Source organism: Garra rufa, chromosome 22 (genome assembly GCF_049309525.1).
Source record: "Garra rufa chromosome 22, GarRuf1.0, whole genome shotgun sequence".
Lineage (NCBI taxonomy): Eukaryota > Metazoa > Chordata > Actinopteri > Cypriniformes > Cyprinidae > Garra > Garra rufa.
The window spans coordinates 27,212,871-27,229,906 of record NC_133382.1 but is presented as its reverse complement, the minus strand read 5'-3'; the positions used below and the strand labels follow the sequence as shown (position 1 = coordinate 27,229,906).

Genomic DNA, 17,036 nt, shown 5'->3' with positions numbered 1-17,036 from the left:
CAGGCTTGGGCCTGCTTAGTCTCAGTAAGCAACCAGCCTCTGGCTACTGCATGCAACAGTTGAACTTGTTGTCTGTTCCTTAAGAAAGCTGATCTGATCTAACAGAGGGGTAGCACATCCTGCCAGGCTCAATGCCGGCAGCAGAATGCGCTACCACCCCTATAAATTAGGTCAAATTCATGATTGAGGAAGGGGATTTCACCCCCTGCTGGCCGGACTGAAACTACCTCAAGCAGCTAACTAATTTTTTTTAGAAAGGTAGCGCATTCTGTTGACTATATTATGATTTTTTTCATGATTTATCGAGGTGGTAGCGCATTCTGCCGGCTATAATGAGTCGGTCAGGATGCGCCACCACCTCGATGAATTATGTCAAATTTATAATTAAGGTGGTGAATTCATGACCACAGAAGATCTGGAGACCAGTTTGATGACTCAAGGGAAGGATGCTCCTTTTTACAGGGTCCGGTTAAAAGCTTCATTAAAAAGTCACTATTTTTCACAATCCGAAGTTTTGGACCCACACAGTACATGTCAGAAAACGAGCACCCCCTGCTGGCTGGAATAAAACTACCTCCATGAGCAAACTAGATTTCCACAAAGGGTCTACCATCCATTTTCTGACCAAGCTTGGGCCTGCTTAGCTTCACTGAGGAACCAGGATCTGGCTTCTGCATGCAAAAGTTGAACTTGGTCTCTACGCCTTAGGAAAGCTGATCTGATCTACTAGAGGGGTAGCGCATCCTGCCAGGCTGAATGCCGCCGGCGGAATGTGCTACCACCTCTGTAAATTAGGTCAAATTCATGATTGAGGAAAGAGATTTCATGCAAACGGAAGGTCAGGAGGGTAGTTTAATGCCTGATCCAAAGGATGCTCATTTTTACAGGCTCCAATTTAAGGCTTCATTAAAAAGTCACTATTTTTCACAGTCCAAAGAATTGGACCCACACTGTACATGTCAGAAAAGGAGCACCCCCTGCTGGCTGGACTAAAACCAATTCCAGGAGCAAACTACATATGCACAAAGGGTTTCCCATCCACATACTGAACAGGCTTGGGCCTGCTTAGTTTCAGTAAGCAACCAGCCTCTGGCTACTGCATGCAACAGTTGAACTTGTTGTCCGTTCCTTAAGAAAGCTGATCTGATCTAACAGAGGGGTAGCACATCCTGCCAGGCTCAATGCCGGCGGCAGAATGCGCTACCACCCCTATAAATTAGGTCAAATTCATGATTGAGGAAGGGGATTTCACCCCCTGCTGGCCGGACTGAAACTACCTCAAGCAGCAAACTAATTTTTTTTAGAAAGCTAACGCATTCTGTTGACTATATTATGATTTTTTTCATGATTTATCGAGGTGGTAGAGCATTCTGCTGGCTATAATGAGTCGGTCAGGATGCGCCACCACCTCGATGAATTATGTCAAATTTATAATTAAGGTGGTGAATTCATGACCACAGAAGGTCTGGAGACCAGTTTGATGGCTCAAGGGAAGGATGCTCCTTTTTACAGGGGCCGGTTAAAAGCTTCATTAAAAAGTCACTATTTTTCACAATCCGAAGTTTTGGACCCACACAGTACATGTCAGAAAACGAGCACCCCCTGCTGGCTGGAATAAAACTACCTCCATGAGCAAACTAGATTTCCACAAAGGGTATACCATCCATTTTCTGACCAAGCTTGGGCCTGCTTAGCTTCACTGAGGAACCAGGATCTGGCTTCTTCATGCAAAAGTTGAACTTGGTCTCTACGCCTTAGGAAAGCTGATCTGATCTACTAGAGGGGTAGCGCATCCTGCCAGGCTGAATGCCCCCGGCGGAATGTGCTACCACCTCTGTAAATTAGGTCAAATTCACGATTGAGGAAAGATATTTCATGAACACGGAAGGTCAGGAGGGTAGTTTAATGCCTGATCCAAAGGATGCTCATTTTCACAGGCTCCAGTTTAAGGCTTCATTAAAAAGTCACTATTTTTCGCAGTCCAAAGATTTGGACCCACACTGTACATGTCAGAAAAGGAGCACCCCCTGCTGGCTGGACTAAAACCACCTCCAGGATCTCCCATCTACATATTGAACAGGCTTGGGCTTGCTGAGTTTCAGTAAGCAACCATCTTCTGGCTACTGCATGCAACAGTTGAACTTGTTGTCCGTTCCTTAAGAAAGCTGATCTGATCTAAAAGAGGGGTAGCACATCCTGCCAGGCTCAATGCCGGCAGCAGAATGCGCTACCACCCCGATAAATTAGGTCAAATTCATGATTGAGGAAGGGGATTTCACCCCCTGCTGGCCGGACTGAAACTACCTCAAGCAGCAAACTAATTTTTTTTTAGAAAGGTAGCTCATCCTGCCAGGCTCTATAAGGCCGGCAGAATGCGCTACCACCTCCATAAATGAGGTCAAATTCATCATTAAGGTAGGGAATTAATGACCACTAAAGGTCAGGAGGCCAGTGTATTGCCTCATCCGAAAGATGCTTCTTTTTACAAGGGCCGGATTAAGGTTTCATAAAAACATTTGCTCCTTTTCACGGCCTGGAATCTGCCTCGTTGTATTAGGACGTTTGATCCCATAGGTTCATGTCAGGGAAAGAGCCCCCCCTGCTGGCCAGACTAGTTTTTCACAAAGGTAGCGCATCCTGCCAGGCTCTATAAGGTCGGCGGAATGCACTACCACCTCCATAAATGAGGTCAAATTCATCATTAGGGTAGGGAATTAATGACCACCGAAAGTCAGGAGGCCTGTTTAATGCCTCATCCGAAGGACACTCACTTTTACATGGAGTGGTTTAATGCTTCATCAAAAGCCTTACACCGCAGAAGTCATTTTTGTATATTTGGACTTTTGGAACCTAAAGTACATGTCAGGGAATGAGCAACCGCTGCTGGATGGACAAAAATTATCTCCAGCAGAAAACTAGTTTTCCACAAAGGGTCTCCCATCCATGCAAAGAACAGGCTTGGGCACGCTTAGCTTTAGATAGTAACCAGAATCTAACCACTGCAAGCAACAGTTAAACTTGCTCTTTTTGGTTGAATGAAGCTGCTCTGATAGAGGGGTAGCGCATCCTGACAGGTTCAATCAGGCCAGCGGAATGTGCCTGGCCTGTATTTTTACAAAAGCATTTTGTAACGTTGTGTTGTTATTGTGGAAGTACATAAAATAAAGAAGACATTTATATTTATTTATTGCGCCAACGCCGCCCACCCGAGAAGTGCAGTGTTGCACATTATATGAGATGTATATTTGCAAGAAATATAGCCAACTATTTTAAAGAAACGTTATGTGACTAATTTGCAGAGCGATACATCAGACGAACATTTATTCTGCATGATGGTACAGACAGTAAAGACGAAAAATGAACAAAAAATCCGAAAATTCTGGCTTAATTTTTTCCCATTTTAAGACAGAACGAAATCATCATCATCATCATCATCATCATCCAGTCAAATCGTTTGTCATTTCTCTTTTTTTTCTCTTTCGGTTAGTATTTGGATCTGCTGTTAGCTATCCTCTGGGTCTGAGTGCAGTTGTTGTAGACAGATTAATCCTAATAAACATGCTGCTACAACTGAAACCATTACATTAAATACTTAAAACAGTGTATTTCTATAACTTCAGCAGCGTGCAGATCCTCCTTTATGTCAGGACTGTGGCAAAGGCAGCGCGGACAATCGCCTAGCTCGCTCATAATGTAATCATATATTTTCTATAACGGGAAAATCATATCGTTTTTATGACATAATATGTCGTTTTAAGAAGACAAGATCTCCGTTTCCTATAGAATCTGGGAGCGTGACGTCAGCAACGCAATGCATGTTGGGAATTTAGGTAACGGTCCCGGAGCTGCGGTAGACACTGTGTTGGATTGTGATCGTGAAGTTTTAGTCTACTTTATTCTGCACAAATATTTTTTGGTGAACTCTTGTTGTGTTGTTAATTGCCACAATCGCTCTCACGACCGGCATGTACGCCGACTGTCAAATGTTCGATTTTTCAGCTTTCTAGCTTGGACAAATCACCTTGGATCCCAATTGTGTCCGAGTTAACAAAACGGCGTCGCATGGCTTGGGTAGAAGCAGTTAGACGGAAAAGCATTAGTGCTTTGCCAGAGTGTCACAAATGAACAGAAACAAAAGTCAGAATTGTGAGATGTAAAGTCGTAATTGCGAAAAAAAAAAAAGTCAGAATGCTTACTTTTTTTCTCGCAATTGCGAGTTTATATCTCAGAATTCTGACTTATTTTCTAGCAATTGCGAGTTTATATCTCAGAATTCTGACTTTTTTTCCTTGCAATTGCGAGTTTATATCTCAGAATTCTGACTTTCATATCTCACAATTCTGACTTAATAACTCGCAATTGCGACTTTATATCTCGCAATTCTGACTTTATATCTCGCAATTCTGACTTTATATCTCGCAATTCTGACTTTATAACTCGCAATTCTGAGGAAAAAAAAGTCAGAATTGCGAGTTTTTATATAGGCTAAGGAAGTTATAAATAAGATGTAGCCTACAATAAAATACTTGAGGCATCACAGCAGAACATTCCTTGCGATTGCAAATTAAAAGACTGATTTGCAGGAATATGTTAAAATTACAGGATTCTAGCTGAAATACAGGGAGTGAAATCCTCTCAGGCAATATCAAATATTAAAATCCCAACTGAGGGTGATTTTATGTCCATTTCGAAGGTGCTTACCAGGGCTGCGTTTCCCAAAAGCATCGTAAGCTTAAGTACATCGTAGACCCATTGAAATCAATGGAGCTACGATCAACTTAAGCTTACGATGCTTTTGGGAAACGCTGCCCAGGGCAGTTGACAGTGACACAAACACAATCGTGATCGGTCACTCCTAAAAGAACTACAAATCCCTATATACGAATGACGTCATCATCTGGCGCCGTGATATCAACAAGCATGGCTGTACAGAACAGTTCACTATCCAAATTGCAGTCTCTGAATGGTATATTTGCCATTTATAAGAAGCAGGGTCCTACTTCCGCAGATGTGTTAAACACACTGAAGAAGGCGCTTTTAAAAGGTAGGCGCCTTTGCTCTTTTAGTGCATCTTGGGATTCATCCTTTGCAGTTGATATCAGTCCTGCATTGGGCGATGAGATAATCACTCATAAAGTAAAATCAGAGTACTTTTTATTGTGTAACGAGTTTATCCTTACACAGAGGCAGGTGTTGCAAATCCCAATCCTCGCAAAAGGAAGAAGCAACCTTTAAAAATTGGTCACGGCGGCACCCTGGACAGCAATGCTTCTGGTGTACTTGGTAAATATAAATCAATCTTCTTTTATTCTGAAATATTATAAAACAGAAAGATAACTGATGAAGTCTTACCAGCAGTTTTCCCAGATATTATATAATAAGACAAGACAAGACAAGACAGCACAGGTGAATAGGTTAAAATAGTTTAACTATCTTCCCCAGTTGCTTATCAAAGTACTTAAAAACAATATATTTGTATTATACGTTGTAAAATTAGGTATTATCTAATTAAATACACAATATAAATGCACAACAATTTGCACACACATCCTCATTTGTTTCTAATTCCTAACTGATGCTGTCTAAACCACGGAAAAAGCTTGTGGAAGCTGCTAAATCATATAGAGAAGGACTTAGTAAGCAGGAAAGGGAGCAATATTTGACAAACTAAAGTTAATAGGTGGTAAAGATACATATAAGCAGTATTAATTAAGATATTAGCCTAATATTTCCCCTACCTGATTGGAAATGATAAGAACAAACACAAATGTTGTCAAGAACCTTGTCCTGGAAATCATGGTTCAGTTTGGCCAACCTTTTTCCAGTTTTTAGCATTCTTCTCCTTGATTTGTAATAACTTTTGGCAGTCTAAAGTACTCAACATGTTTTTCCTGGTTCGGCCGATTAGTACAGCGCAAAACATGACAATAATTGATCATTTTCAGCAGCAGTAATCAGCAAAAATGCAAGTTTCATTTGGTTCAGTGGCATTGTTTACGTTCTATGCTGCCAATATGGCCTACTGATGAAAAAATAAACAAAAACTTGTCAATTTGTATTTTGCTTCTAAAACTAGGTATTAAAAGAAACAATGCTTTATGTCAAACAGAATGTGAAATAAAATGATATAATATGAAAAAAAAAAATATGTAAAAATGTAATGTTTTGCAGTGGTTGGAATTGGTGAAGGAACAAAGATGCTCACCACAATGCTTGCAGGATCAAAAGCAAGTATTTTCTGAGTCGCATCATCTTGGTGTGTCTTTCTACATTAGTCATTCCTATGTTTTATTACTGTAACATTCGATTCTGTGGTATTTTTCATAGAAATACAGAGCTGTTGGAGAATTAGGCAAAGGAACTGATACTCTTGACGCCACAGGAAATGTTGTTGAAGAGAAGAGTTATGGTGAGAATCATGATTTTGTGGCTGCGCTTGTGATGGGGGAATGGATATCTCTCAGAAGTCAGTATACAAAGGTTGCTTGTTTTTTCCAGATCACATCACAAAAGAGGCTTTTGAAGAGAAGCTGAAGCAGTTTACGGGTGAAATTATGCAGGTTCCACCTCTGTAAGTCAATTTGTTCTGCTTGATATACAATACACTCTTCACAGACGTCTAAATGAACTATGTTTCTTGATGTCATAGACATTCTGATGTTTGCATTTAAAGATATTCAGCATTGAAGAAGGATGGCAAGCGCATGTCTGTCCTGCTCAAGCAAGGTCATGAGGTTGAGGCTAAACCTGCACGTCCTGTCACAGTGTACAACCTCTCTTTACAAGACTTCAGCCCGCCACATTTCACCTTAGGTTTGTCATTTATATGGCATATTTGAAAGAACATAGAATAAAGTGCCTTGCGAAAGTATTCATACCCCTTCATTTTTGTTGCTGCCTTATGTTAATCTGCTTTAAATTACTGTTTTTCCACACCAATCTACACTTCATACAATATAATGGCAAAGCAAAAAAAAAAACATCTTTGCAAATTTATTAAAATTAAAAAACTTAAATGATTCCATTGCGTAAGTATTCGTACCCTTATCTAGGACAGTTGAAATTTAGCTCAGGAGCATTCATATTGCTTGTAGATGTTTCTACACTTTGAGTAAAGTTAACCTGTGGCAAATTTAAGAAAAGGTCTAAGAGCTTACAATGCATATCAGAGCAAAAATCAAGCCCTGAGATAAAAAAAAAAACTGCATGTAGAGCTCAGAAACATCAAGCAGCACATCTGGGGAAGATTTCAGGAAAAATAATGCTGCATTGAAGGTTCACAGATGCATGTAGTCTCCGTTTCCCTTAATGAAAGAAGTTTGAAACAACCCCAACTCTTCCTAGAGCTGGCCAAACTGAGCAAATGATGGAGTTGAGCTCCATGATCATATGTGGAGACAGGAATAACCTACAGAAGGACAAACATCACCCCAACACTCCACCAATCTGAGCTTTATGGTGGTGTGGCAAGACTCAATCCTCTTCTCAGTGAAGACATGAAAACACACTTGGAATTTGCAAAAAAGCATTTAAAGAACCCTCAGACTGTGAGAAACAAGATTTTGTGGTCTGATGAACCTCTGATGGTCTGGTCTGATGAGTGCCAAGCATCATGTTTAAAGCAAACCTGGCACTGTTCATCACCTGCAGAGTACCATCCCGAAATTAAAGTGTGGAGGTATCAGCCTCATGCTGTTGGGCTGTTTTTCAGTGGCAGGGACTAAGGGACTCGTCAAAATAGAAGAAAAGCTCAATGTACCAAAATATTGAGATAACCTTAATGAAAACCGAGTCCAGCGCATTCAGAACCTCAGACTGGGCAGAAGGTTCATCTTCCAACAGGACAATGACCCTAAGCACACAGCAAGAGTGGCTTATAGACAACTCGGTGAATGTCCTTGAGTGGCCCAGCCACAGCCTGGGCTTGAACCCAATCAAACATTTCTGGAGAAACCTGAAAATATCTGTCAGACCCCATCCAAGCTGACAGAGCTTGAGAGGTGAAGAATGGCAGATAATTGCCAAATGTTGATGTGCAAATCTTGTTGCATCATACCCAAAAATATTTGAGGCTGTAAAGGTGCTTCAGCAAAGTAGTAAGTTAAGGGTATGAATTCTTATGCAATGTACTTATTTCAGTTTTTTTATTTTTAATAAATTTATGAAGGTATGACAATTCTGTTTTTTGTTTTGTCATTATGGTGCATGAAGTGTAGATTGATGTGGGGAAAAAAGTAATTTAAAACGGTTTTACATAAGACAGCAACATGAGGGGGTATGAATACTTTTGCAAGGCACTGTATGATAGAGTAGTTCACCCAAGAATGAAAACATACTGTCATTTTCATCTTGGATGTAAATTAAATTGTTTCTTCATCAGAATAGATTTGGAGAAATTTAGCATCACATCATTTGCTCACCAATACAGTGAATTGATGCCATCAGAATTAGAGACTCCAGTCCATCAGTTAACGGTAACCATAGTGAGGTGAAAAGTTGCATGTTTGTAAAAAAACAATCATAAACAATCGTAATCAAAATATGTGTTCATAATCCATAATAACGCTTTCTCTGGTAAAAAAAAAAATCATCCCCTGTTCTCCTTCCACCTCGATATCCACTGACATATTTGTTTAGAAATGTTTTGCTTTTGCTTTGTGTCTCGACTGGAGTGTCGGTCATTTTTGGAATATTGTGATGCTTCTGTCAGCTGTTTAAACTCTAATTTTGATGGCACCCATTCACTGCTGTGGATGCTAGGGTGAGCAAGTGTTGCAATGCTAAATTTCTTCAAATCTGTTTCAATGAAATAACAAAATAATCTGCATCTTGGAGGATGAGTACATGTTCAATCATTTTTCACTTTGGGTGCACTAGGTTAGGAAAAAAATATATTTTTAAATTTTTCATAAAATGTTTATGTCAAGCAGAACAGCTTTAGTTCATCTTTTTCATTAAATTAGAATTTTACTTTTTGCATTAACAGATGTTGAGTGTGGAGGTGGGTTTTATGTCAGAAGCTTGGTTGATGATCTTGGAAAAGGTATTTATTTCTTGTAATACTACCCTCAAACATTAACATTTAATTTACTTCCCATGTATAATCTGATTTTCACCTCTTTCCCCCCACAGCTCTATCATCCTGTGCTCACATCAAGGAGCTCACTCGGACCAAGCAGGGTCAGTTCACACTGGAAGAGCACGTATTGAAGGAGGACCGCTGGACGTTGACAGACATCTCACAGGCTCTGCAGCCCTGCCCAATGCCATCACAGCAAGAGAAGAATGACAAGAACGCAAAATCAAAGCATAAGAAAACCCCATCTGAAAGTGAGGGTGACGATAAGGATCAAAATGAATAAAGGTGATGAAATGGACCATCTGAAACACAAATTACATTCTTAGTGAGAGAACTGTCGGAAAATGGCGTTGTACCATCCATGTGTATCCATCTTTATGGCCAAATGAGGATACAACAGGTGGCACTAGTGTGAAAAACAAATTCAGTTAGCAAACCCATTGGTATTTTGTTGTTTCAGTTTAAGAACCACTTGACTGTAGTTCTTACGGTGCTAAGAGAAATAAAGCATTGCTGTTTTGATTTTAGACTGAAACAGATTGTGTTTAGTTAAAGCTGCACTGTTACTGTAGTGATAAAACAACATTTGGCACTGTCATTTTTAGACTATGTAAGCCCAAACGTGCTGCAGGTAGTGGGCTTTTCCTTTCTTTGTATTTTTTATTACAGATTAACAAGCTATTAAAGTTGATTATGGATTATTAATGCATCTGAATTCACTTAATGAAAAAAGAAAAATGTGACCCAGGACCACTTTTAAGTAGCATGAGTATATTTGTACCAATAGCCAAAAATACATTGTATGGGTTGAAATGACCGATTTTTCCTTTATGCCAAAAATCATTAGAATATTAAGTAAAGATCATGTTCCATGAGGATATGTTGTAAATTTCCTACCGTAAATATATCAAAACCTAATTTTTGATTAGTAATATGCATTGCTAAGAACTTCATTTGGACAACTTTAAAGGCGATTTTCTCAGTATTTTTTCAGATTCCAGATTTTCAAATCCAAATATTGTCATATCCTGTAAACCATACATCAGCGGAAAGCTTATTTATTCAGCTTGTGTAAGTCTCAATTAAAAAAAGACAAAAAAAACTTATGACTGTTTTTGTGGTCCAGGGTCACAAATATACTTGAAAATACAATTATTCTGGTTTGTTAATGAATGCCCATGTCTTTTAATTTCGTTTCTCCAGGTCCAGTACATGTTCCAGTCTTTTACGTGTCATTTTCATATTAGGTACAAACCTAAAAAATGAAAATAGAAGCAATATGTGGTGTATTGCAATACTAATATATTGTAAAATAGCAATAAATTACACTATTGTTCAAAAGTTTGGGCATTTATTTGTTTAAAAAAAAATACATTGGAAACTGCAATATTGAGATATTTTTAAAATTTAAAGTGTTTTCTATTTTAATGCATTTCTTGTGAAATTTCAGCAGCTGTTATTCCAGTCTTCTGTCTCAAGATGCTTCAGAAATTATTCTAATATGCCGTTTTGGTGTTAAAAAAACATTTCTTACTATTATCATTGGTGAACATGGTTTTGCTGCTTAGTATTTTTGTGCAAACTGTGATACACTTCTGTTATTTTTTCCTTATTTTCATTTTTAAGATTTTTTGATGAATAGAAGGAAGGAACAGCATTTTTCAAATTAGAAACTTTTTGTAACAATGTAAAAGTCTTTATTTTAACTTTTGATTAATTTAATGCATCCTTAATGAAAAAAATAATAAATTCTAGTATTAATTCCCCAAATTTTGAAATGGTAGTGCAATTTTTAAAAATATTATGTTTCTATTCATTAAAGGGAAAACGTGTCTTCCTCACTGCTAAAACAAACATCTCAAAAATACACGCATAAACCTAACCTAAACATATTGTTACAAAATATGTAATTAAAACCTGATTTCAGATGACACAGAAAAACACAATTACACAGAGATTTGTGACCCTGAACCACAAAACCAGTAGCACAGGTATATTTCTAGCAATAGTAGCCAAAAATACATTGTATGGGTCAAAATTATAATTTTTTCTTTATGCCAAAAAAATTGATTAGTAATGTGCATTGGTAAGAACTTCAACTTTTCTCAATATTTAGATTTTTTTGGACTTTCAGATTCCAGGTTTATAAATAGTTGGTTTATAAATAGTTGTATTTCAGCCAAATATTGTCCTATCCTACCAAACATCAATCAACATCAATGGAAAGCTTATTTAGTGAGCTTTCATATGATGTATAAAAAAAACCTTATGACTGGTTTTGTGGTCCAGGGTCATATTTATCTAACATAGTACGATCATAGTCTCTTACCAAACTGAATCTAGTTTTTTAGACTGTTTTTATCAGTGTACTCAAATACTAATCCCTCTTAGTCAGGGATTTAAGATCATATTTAAATCCTCTGCTCCTGGACTTGTCCATCCATACTTTAATGGCGTTAAAGGAGTAGTTCACTTTCAGAACAAAAATTTACAGATAATATACTCACCCCCTTGTCATCCAAGATATTCATGTCTTTCTTTCTTCAGTCATAAGGAAATTATGTTTTTTAAGGAAAATATTTCAGGATTTTCATCTCCATATAATGGACTTCTATGGTGCCCCCGAGTTTGAAATTTTAAAATGCAGCTTCAAACGACGAGAAAAGAAGGGTCTTATCTAGCAAAACGATCGGTTATTTTCTAAAAAAAATTACAATTCATATACTTTTTAACCTCAAATGCTCATCTTATCTAGCTCTGTGTGTACTCTGTGTAGAGATTAAAAAGTATATAAATTGTAAATGTTTTTAGAAAATAACCGATTGTTTCGCTATAAGACCATTCTTCCTCGGCTGGGATCGTTTAGAGCCCTTTGAAGATGCAATTAAACTGCATTTTGGAAGTTCAAACTCGGGGGCACCATAGAAGTCCATTATATGGAGAGAAATCCTGAAATGTTTTCCTCAAAAAACAATTTCTTTTTGACTGAAGAAAGAAAGACATGGATGACAAGGGGGTGAGTACATTATCTGTAATGTTTTGTTCTGAAAGTGAACTACTCTTTTAAGAACAAAGAACGAAATCATGTGAAATATATACCCCGCCTCCTTACTTGTCTACATGTATTTAGAGAGAAGAAGCATTTCAGATCTCTGCATTAGCATGGATAAATTGATAATATCTTTTTTCGCTTTCAACTCACAATATAATTTTTTTACTACAATATTGCAAGAGTAGCTGTCATGGACGCCACTTCAGGTGCTCTAACTGTACAGCTATACTATGTTTTTTTAAATGTTTACCATCTGGGGGCACTATGGTGCTTTGGCTTGGGGAAGGATTTATGGCATGCCTGAAGTGCAGAGGAATGAATCGTAAATCACCTGTGATTTACACATAAGACTATATGCTTATCCTGTAGGTCACTGCTGTTGTATCACTGGACAGTTATGCCGCATGTGCTTTCTGACAGGCTGGGACATGCATGTGCATTTACAGTTGTGCTCAGTGAGACTGAGCCGCAGTTGCCTGAGGCTTTGATTCTTTCATTCCTGAAGGTCTGAGGAGAAAGTGTCATGTTCCCCAGTGGGCCAATGAAAGAATGTAGCTCTAAGTGAGACAGGAATGTTCATAGACTGGAATATGTGGAACACATACTGTATGAATTAAATGAACAATAAGTTTATGATGTAAGTGTTAAGTGCAATTCTTTTAACTTTCTTTTAACTAAATGTGCTCTTTAGCATGTATGTTTAACCAAACAGCTCTGTTCATAAAGTCAGCGCTATAATGCGGTAATGCTATTCATCTGTTCATTGCCTGACTGAATGGGGCTGTTGTGATGGGAATGATCTAAAAAGGGAAGTCTGTGAGGTGTGAGAATCATCACAAAGCCCAGTAATTGTCTATGTGGAATATCAAATTCCCAAATGAACTGAGTGTTTTATTATGGCCTGTATAACAACTGGCAGATTTACTGTTGTATGAGTATATGTTATACTTTTTTTATGGCCTTAAAGAGACCCACCCTAGCATTTGCTCTCTGTACTATGAATGCTAGATCAAACTGCATACATATGCTTTGTCACTTTGTTATTGTTGTTCAGCAAGGATCTATTAAATTGATTAAGTATAACAAAAAGACTGTGACACTGTGCATCTAAAAATGAGTTCTGGCCAACGATTAATCACAATTAATTGCATCCAAAATAAAAGTTGTATGTATGTATATAATATATGTATGTGTGCTATGTATATTTATTATGTATATATAAAGACACACACATACAGTATATATTTTGAAAATATTTCCATGTATATACTTATATTCATATAATTTATATTATATATAAATATATTTAATATATTATAATTCATTACCTTTCTTCTGGGAAACATGTAAGTATCTTCTGTAGCCTCTGAAGGGCAGTACGGAATGAAAAAAAAAAAATAAGAAAAAAGTACACGTTTTCACCCCCGGCTCTTAATGCATGGTATTTCCTTCTGGAGCATCAGTGAGCATTTGAACCTTCTGTAATAGTTGCATATGAGTCCCTCAGTTGTTCTCAGTGTGAAAAGATGGATCTCAAAATCATACAGTCATTGTTAGAATGGGTTCAAATACACAAAAATGCTGGAAGACCTAAGAATTCGACCTGAAGGACAAACAAGGGACTTATGAACAACTATCACTAAACAAAAAAAACAAAAAAACAAAAAAAACACAGCTGTGGATCATTCAGATAAGAACAGTATTAAGAATCAAGGGGACGTAAACTTTTGAATGGGGTCATTTTTATAAATTCAACTATTATCTTCTCTTCTGGAACTATATGTAAACATATTTTGTATGAAATATCTTATTTTGGTCAATACTAAATAAACAATAACATGCATTTTATATGATCCTTCCTATTTTGGTAAAATTAACATTTTGCAGACTCTGAAAGGGGGATGTAAACTTTTGACCTTAACTGTATTAAACTATATCTTATTTTAAATCTGTATTTAACCTCAGAACAATCTAAAAGTAAAAAGTGGTGCTAAAGTCTGATTTTATAGTGGCTGTGCTTCAAAAATAAATTATTAAATTCATTAATTTAAGTGATGAAGGGTTTTGTAAGTCTAACAGTAATCAGCATTGAGTACTACTGTATGGTTAAAATTAGCTTTAAACATTTCAAAATTAATAACAGTTTAGAAAGTTTTGTGATCAGTTACACTACTTATTACATTTTCAATAGGTTAACTTGTAATCTGCAACCTATTACATTACCACAAAACCAGTCTAGATAGCACAGGTATATTTGTAGCAATAGCAAAAAAATACATTGTATGGGTGAAAATTATCGATTTTTCTTTTATGGCAAAAATATTTAGGATATTAAGTAAAGGTCGTGCTCCATTAAGATATTTTGTATATGTCCTACCATAAATATATCAAACTTAATTTTTGATTAGTAATATGCAAGATCTTAATTTAGACAACTTCAAAGGCAATTTTCTCATTATTCTTATTTATTTATTATTTTTTTGCACCCTCACATTCCAGATTTTCAAATTGTATCTCAGCCAAATATTGTCATCAATACATCAATGGAAAGCTCAGCTTTCAGATGATGTGTAAATCTCAATTTAAAAAAAAAAAATTACCCTTATGACTGGTTTTGTGGTCCAGGGTCACATATTTAAACAAATCAATAGCGGTAGAATAGTTTTTAAACAATTTTTAAGGATATGACACAAAATGTTTAACGAAAGCGTCTTGAGTGCTGCAATGGACATTCCAGGGGCGCACATACTGGTCACTGTCTCTTTAAAAATGTCATCTTCCTATTGCGCATGCGCGGACATCTCTGTGTTGAGTTTGCTCCAACCTGAGGAGCAGCCAACGCGAGCTGCTCGTACTATTGGAGCTTAAACGGTGGTCGAGGGGGCCAAAATTCACACACTGAGAGGGTTTCAGCGCACTGGGACGAAGAGGATATACACCTACATTGAGGGTCGACGCTTTCGTTAAGGAGTTTATCACGTTGAGCCAGAAAAACAGCGACAAAAATATGCGGATAACGGATAGTTCCTCAGGTTTTCCAAATCCCTCAGCGCAACGGACAACAGCAGAAACAACATCCATGTTACTGACTGCTGCGGTCATAAAGGATGCTTTTCACTCCGAAACCTTCTCCGTCTAGCGTTTTTCCAGTGGCATATAAACACTAGCCACGAAAAGCTCAAGCTTTAAAGGCTTTTAATCACACCAGCAGTGTATTTGGACAGCCAGCTGAATGTTTACGCTTTAAAATGGCTGCGGACGGGATCAGAATAAGACCGCTGAATAATATGATGCTCTGACTGAAGCTGGAAATATCGCATCACTTGAGTTATGGTAGTGCTCTGGGAGGAAAGATTTTTTTCAATGTTATGGGGTATTATTTTCCAGCCCTGTAACTGCAGGAGGTAACGTAGGAAATTCCTGCCCTTGTTCAGAAACACAATGAGACGAGACAGATGATTTAATATGCTTGTGTTTATGCTTATTTTATCATATCACACACGTACCTGGAGGTTTTACATTAAACGACTACCTACGTTTTGGGAAACTTTCGTTGATTTTTAAGGAATATTCATGATCTATAAGTGAACGGATCCCCCCCTGCTGTTATAATTGAAACAATCTGGGCACCAGCAAGCAGGGAAGAAAGGCCCTAAGACATTGATACCCAATTCAGCAGCAGCAACAACAGCAGCAGCATCCTTAAACCATGAATGCTGGGAAGAGGATGCTCAGACCTGAACTGTTTCTGGTCAGACAGAGACTGCAGGGCATGCAGAGATATTTATGGCTGTGTGTGATGTTCTCCCTGGTGCTGATTTCAGACGGCTCTCCATCTAAACCCTGCGAGAAGAACTGCTTGTCAGGCAGGTGTGTGAACGGATCTTGTGTCTGTGATCGTGGATGGGTTGGGGACCAGTGTCAGCACTGCCAGGGAAGATTCAAGTGAGTATTTAATACACTCTCATATACACTCTCAGATAGAAAAGCAGTCACTGCTGTGGTGTCTTTTACAAAAGTGCTACCATTTAGGGCTAGATAAGATATAAAGATTTACCGTCGCAGTGACAGCTTTGTATGTGATTTCTTTGTTTGTTATTTTATTCAAATCAAAATCTAAAATTTTGTTATAGTGATGCTTAGGAATAGAGGTCCATTGTATGTTCACTCATCTGTGAAGCATGCTACTGATTGCTGGATTTTCATATTTGTCTGGGAAATTTGAATGACTTGAAAGGGACTTTTCACATATGTGCACCATCTGGTTAAAACTGATATGAGGGGCATTTATCCTGGACTGCTTCCTCCTCACAGACTATGTGGCTAACAATCTAGATTTCATTTCCATGTTGAAATCTTTCTTAGTATACTCCTGGCAAATCCCATGAGTCCTGGCACAGTTTGGTTGAATTAAAGTTTTGTACCTTTAGCACACAGAAATGAAATTAAGGGCTCAATGGTTTTAAAATCAGAACAGGAATTTGTTTTTCCATAGAAATATTTAAACATCCTTTAATCAAGATATATTTCCTTAAGATGTATTTCCTGATAAATTAAGTAAGGTAAAATATAAGTTAAAAGAAAATGTTTGTCAGTGGGGCATGAAAACGTGTTTTAATTGTGAATTAAGGTTGATTTTCTGAAATCATAAACGTACTTTATTTTGATCAGTTTCACAAAAAGCAAGACTTACTATCTTCTCTCATCTTTCTTTTGAAATAAATATATCTTGATTTAAGAATTGATATTTTTACTTGGAAAACAAGACAAAGCATCACTTTTTGCAAACTTATTTCCATAGTGTTTGTAAGAAGAGCCATTCAAATCTTTAGGCAATTTCTTTTTGTAAATTTAATTAAAAAGTAATGAAGAGATGTGTTGGAGGTTGTATTGTCAAAACTTTGA

The 17,036-nt window shown here is 37.4% G+C and overlaps 2 protein-coding genes across 3 annotated transcripts in view; both read left to right on the top strand.

The window, feature by feature from the left end:
* The first annotated feature begins 4,913 nt into the window (after window positions 1-4,913).
* On the top strand, window positions 4,914-10,389 carry trub1 (TruB pseudouridine (psi) synthase family member 1). 2 transcript variants are annotated; one of them, XM_073828771.1, is made up of 9 exons: window positions 4,914-5,044; window positions 5,185-5,283; window positions 6,172-6,227; window positions 6,328-6,409; window positions 6,499-6,571; window positions 6,674-6,813; window positions 8,987-9,043; window positions 9,133-9,364; window positions 10,283-10,322. In XM_073828771.1, exons 1-8 carry the CDS (start codon window positions 4,921-4,923, stop codon window positions 9,360-9,362), a joined length of 861 nt encoding a protein of 286 aa, XP_073684872.1. In that variant the 5' UTR covers window positions 4,914-4,920; the 3' UTR covers window positions 9,363-9,364; window positions 10,283-10,322. The 2 variants fall into 2 exon arrangements, with proteins under 2 accessions (XP_073684872.1, XP_073684871.1); XM_073828770.1 differs by having other exon boundaries at window positions 9,133-10,389.
* A 4,625-nt stretch (window positions 10,390-15,014) lies between these two features.
* The window catches only part of atrnl1b (attractin-like 1b), a 46,778-nt gene continuing 44,756 nt past the window's right edge, over window positions 15,015-17,036 (top strand). The window contains exon 1 of the mRNA XM_073827891.1: window positions 15,015-16,076. Coding sequence (XP_073683992.1) covers window positions 15,841-16,076 — 236 coding nt within the window. The 5' untranslated portion in view covers window positions 15,015-15,840. The remainder of the gene's footprint in view (window positions 16,077-17,036) is intronic.

Coding starts and splice junctions, on each gene's coding strand:
- trub1 (XM_073828770.1), top strand. CDS start 4,921: ATGGCTGTACAGAACAGTTCACTATCCAAATTGCAGTCTCTGAATGGT. Junction 5,045..5,184: donor GAAGAAGGCGCTTTTAAAAG/GTAGGCGCCTTT, acceptor ATCCTTACACAG/AGGCAGGTGTTGCAAATCCC. Junction 6,410..6,498: donor TGTTGAAGAGAAGAGTTATG/GTGAGAATCATG, acceptor TGTTTTTTCCAG/ATCACATCACAAAAGAGGCT.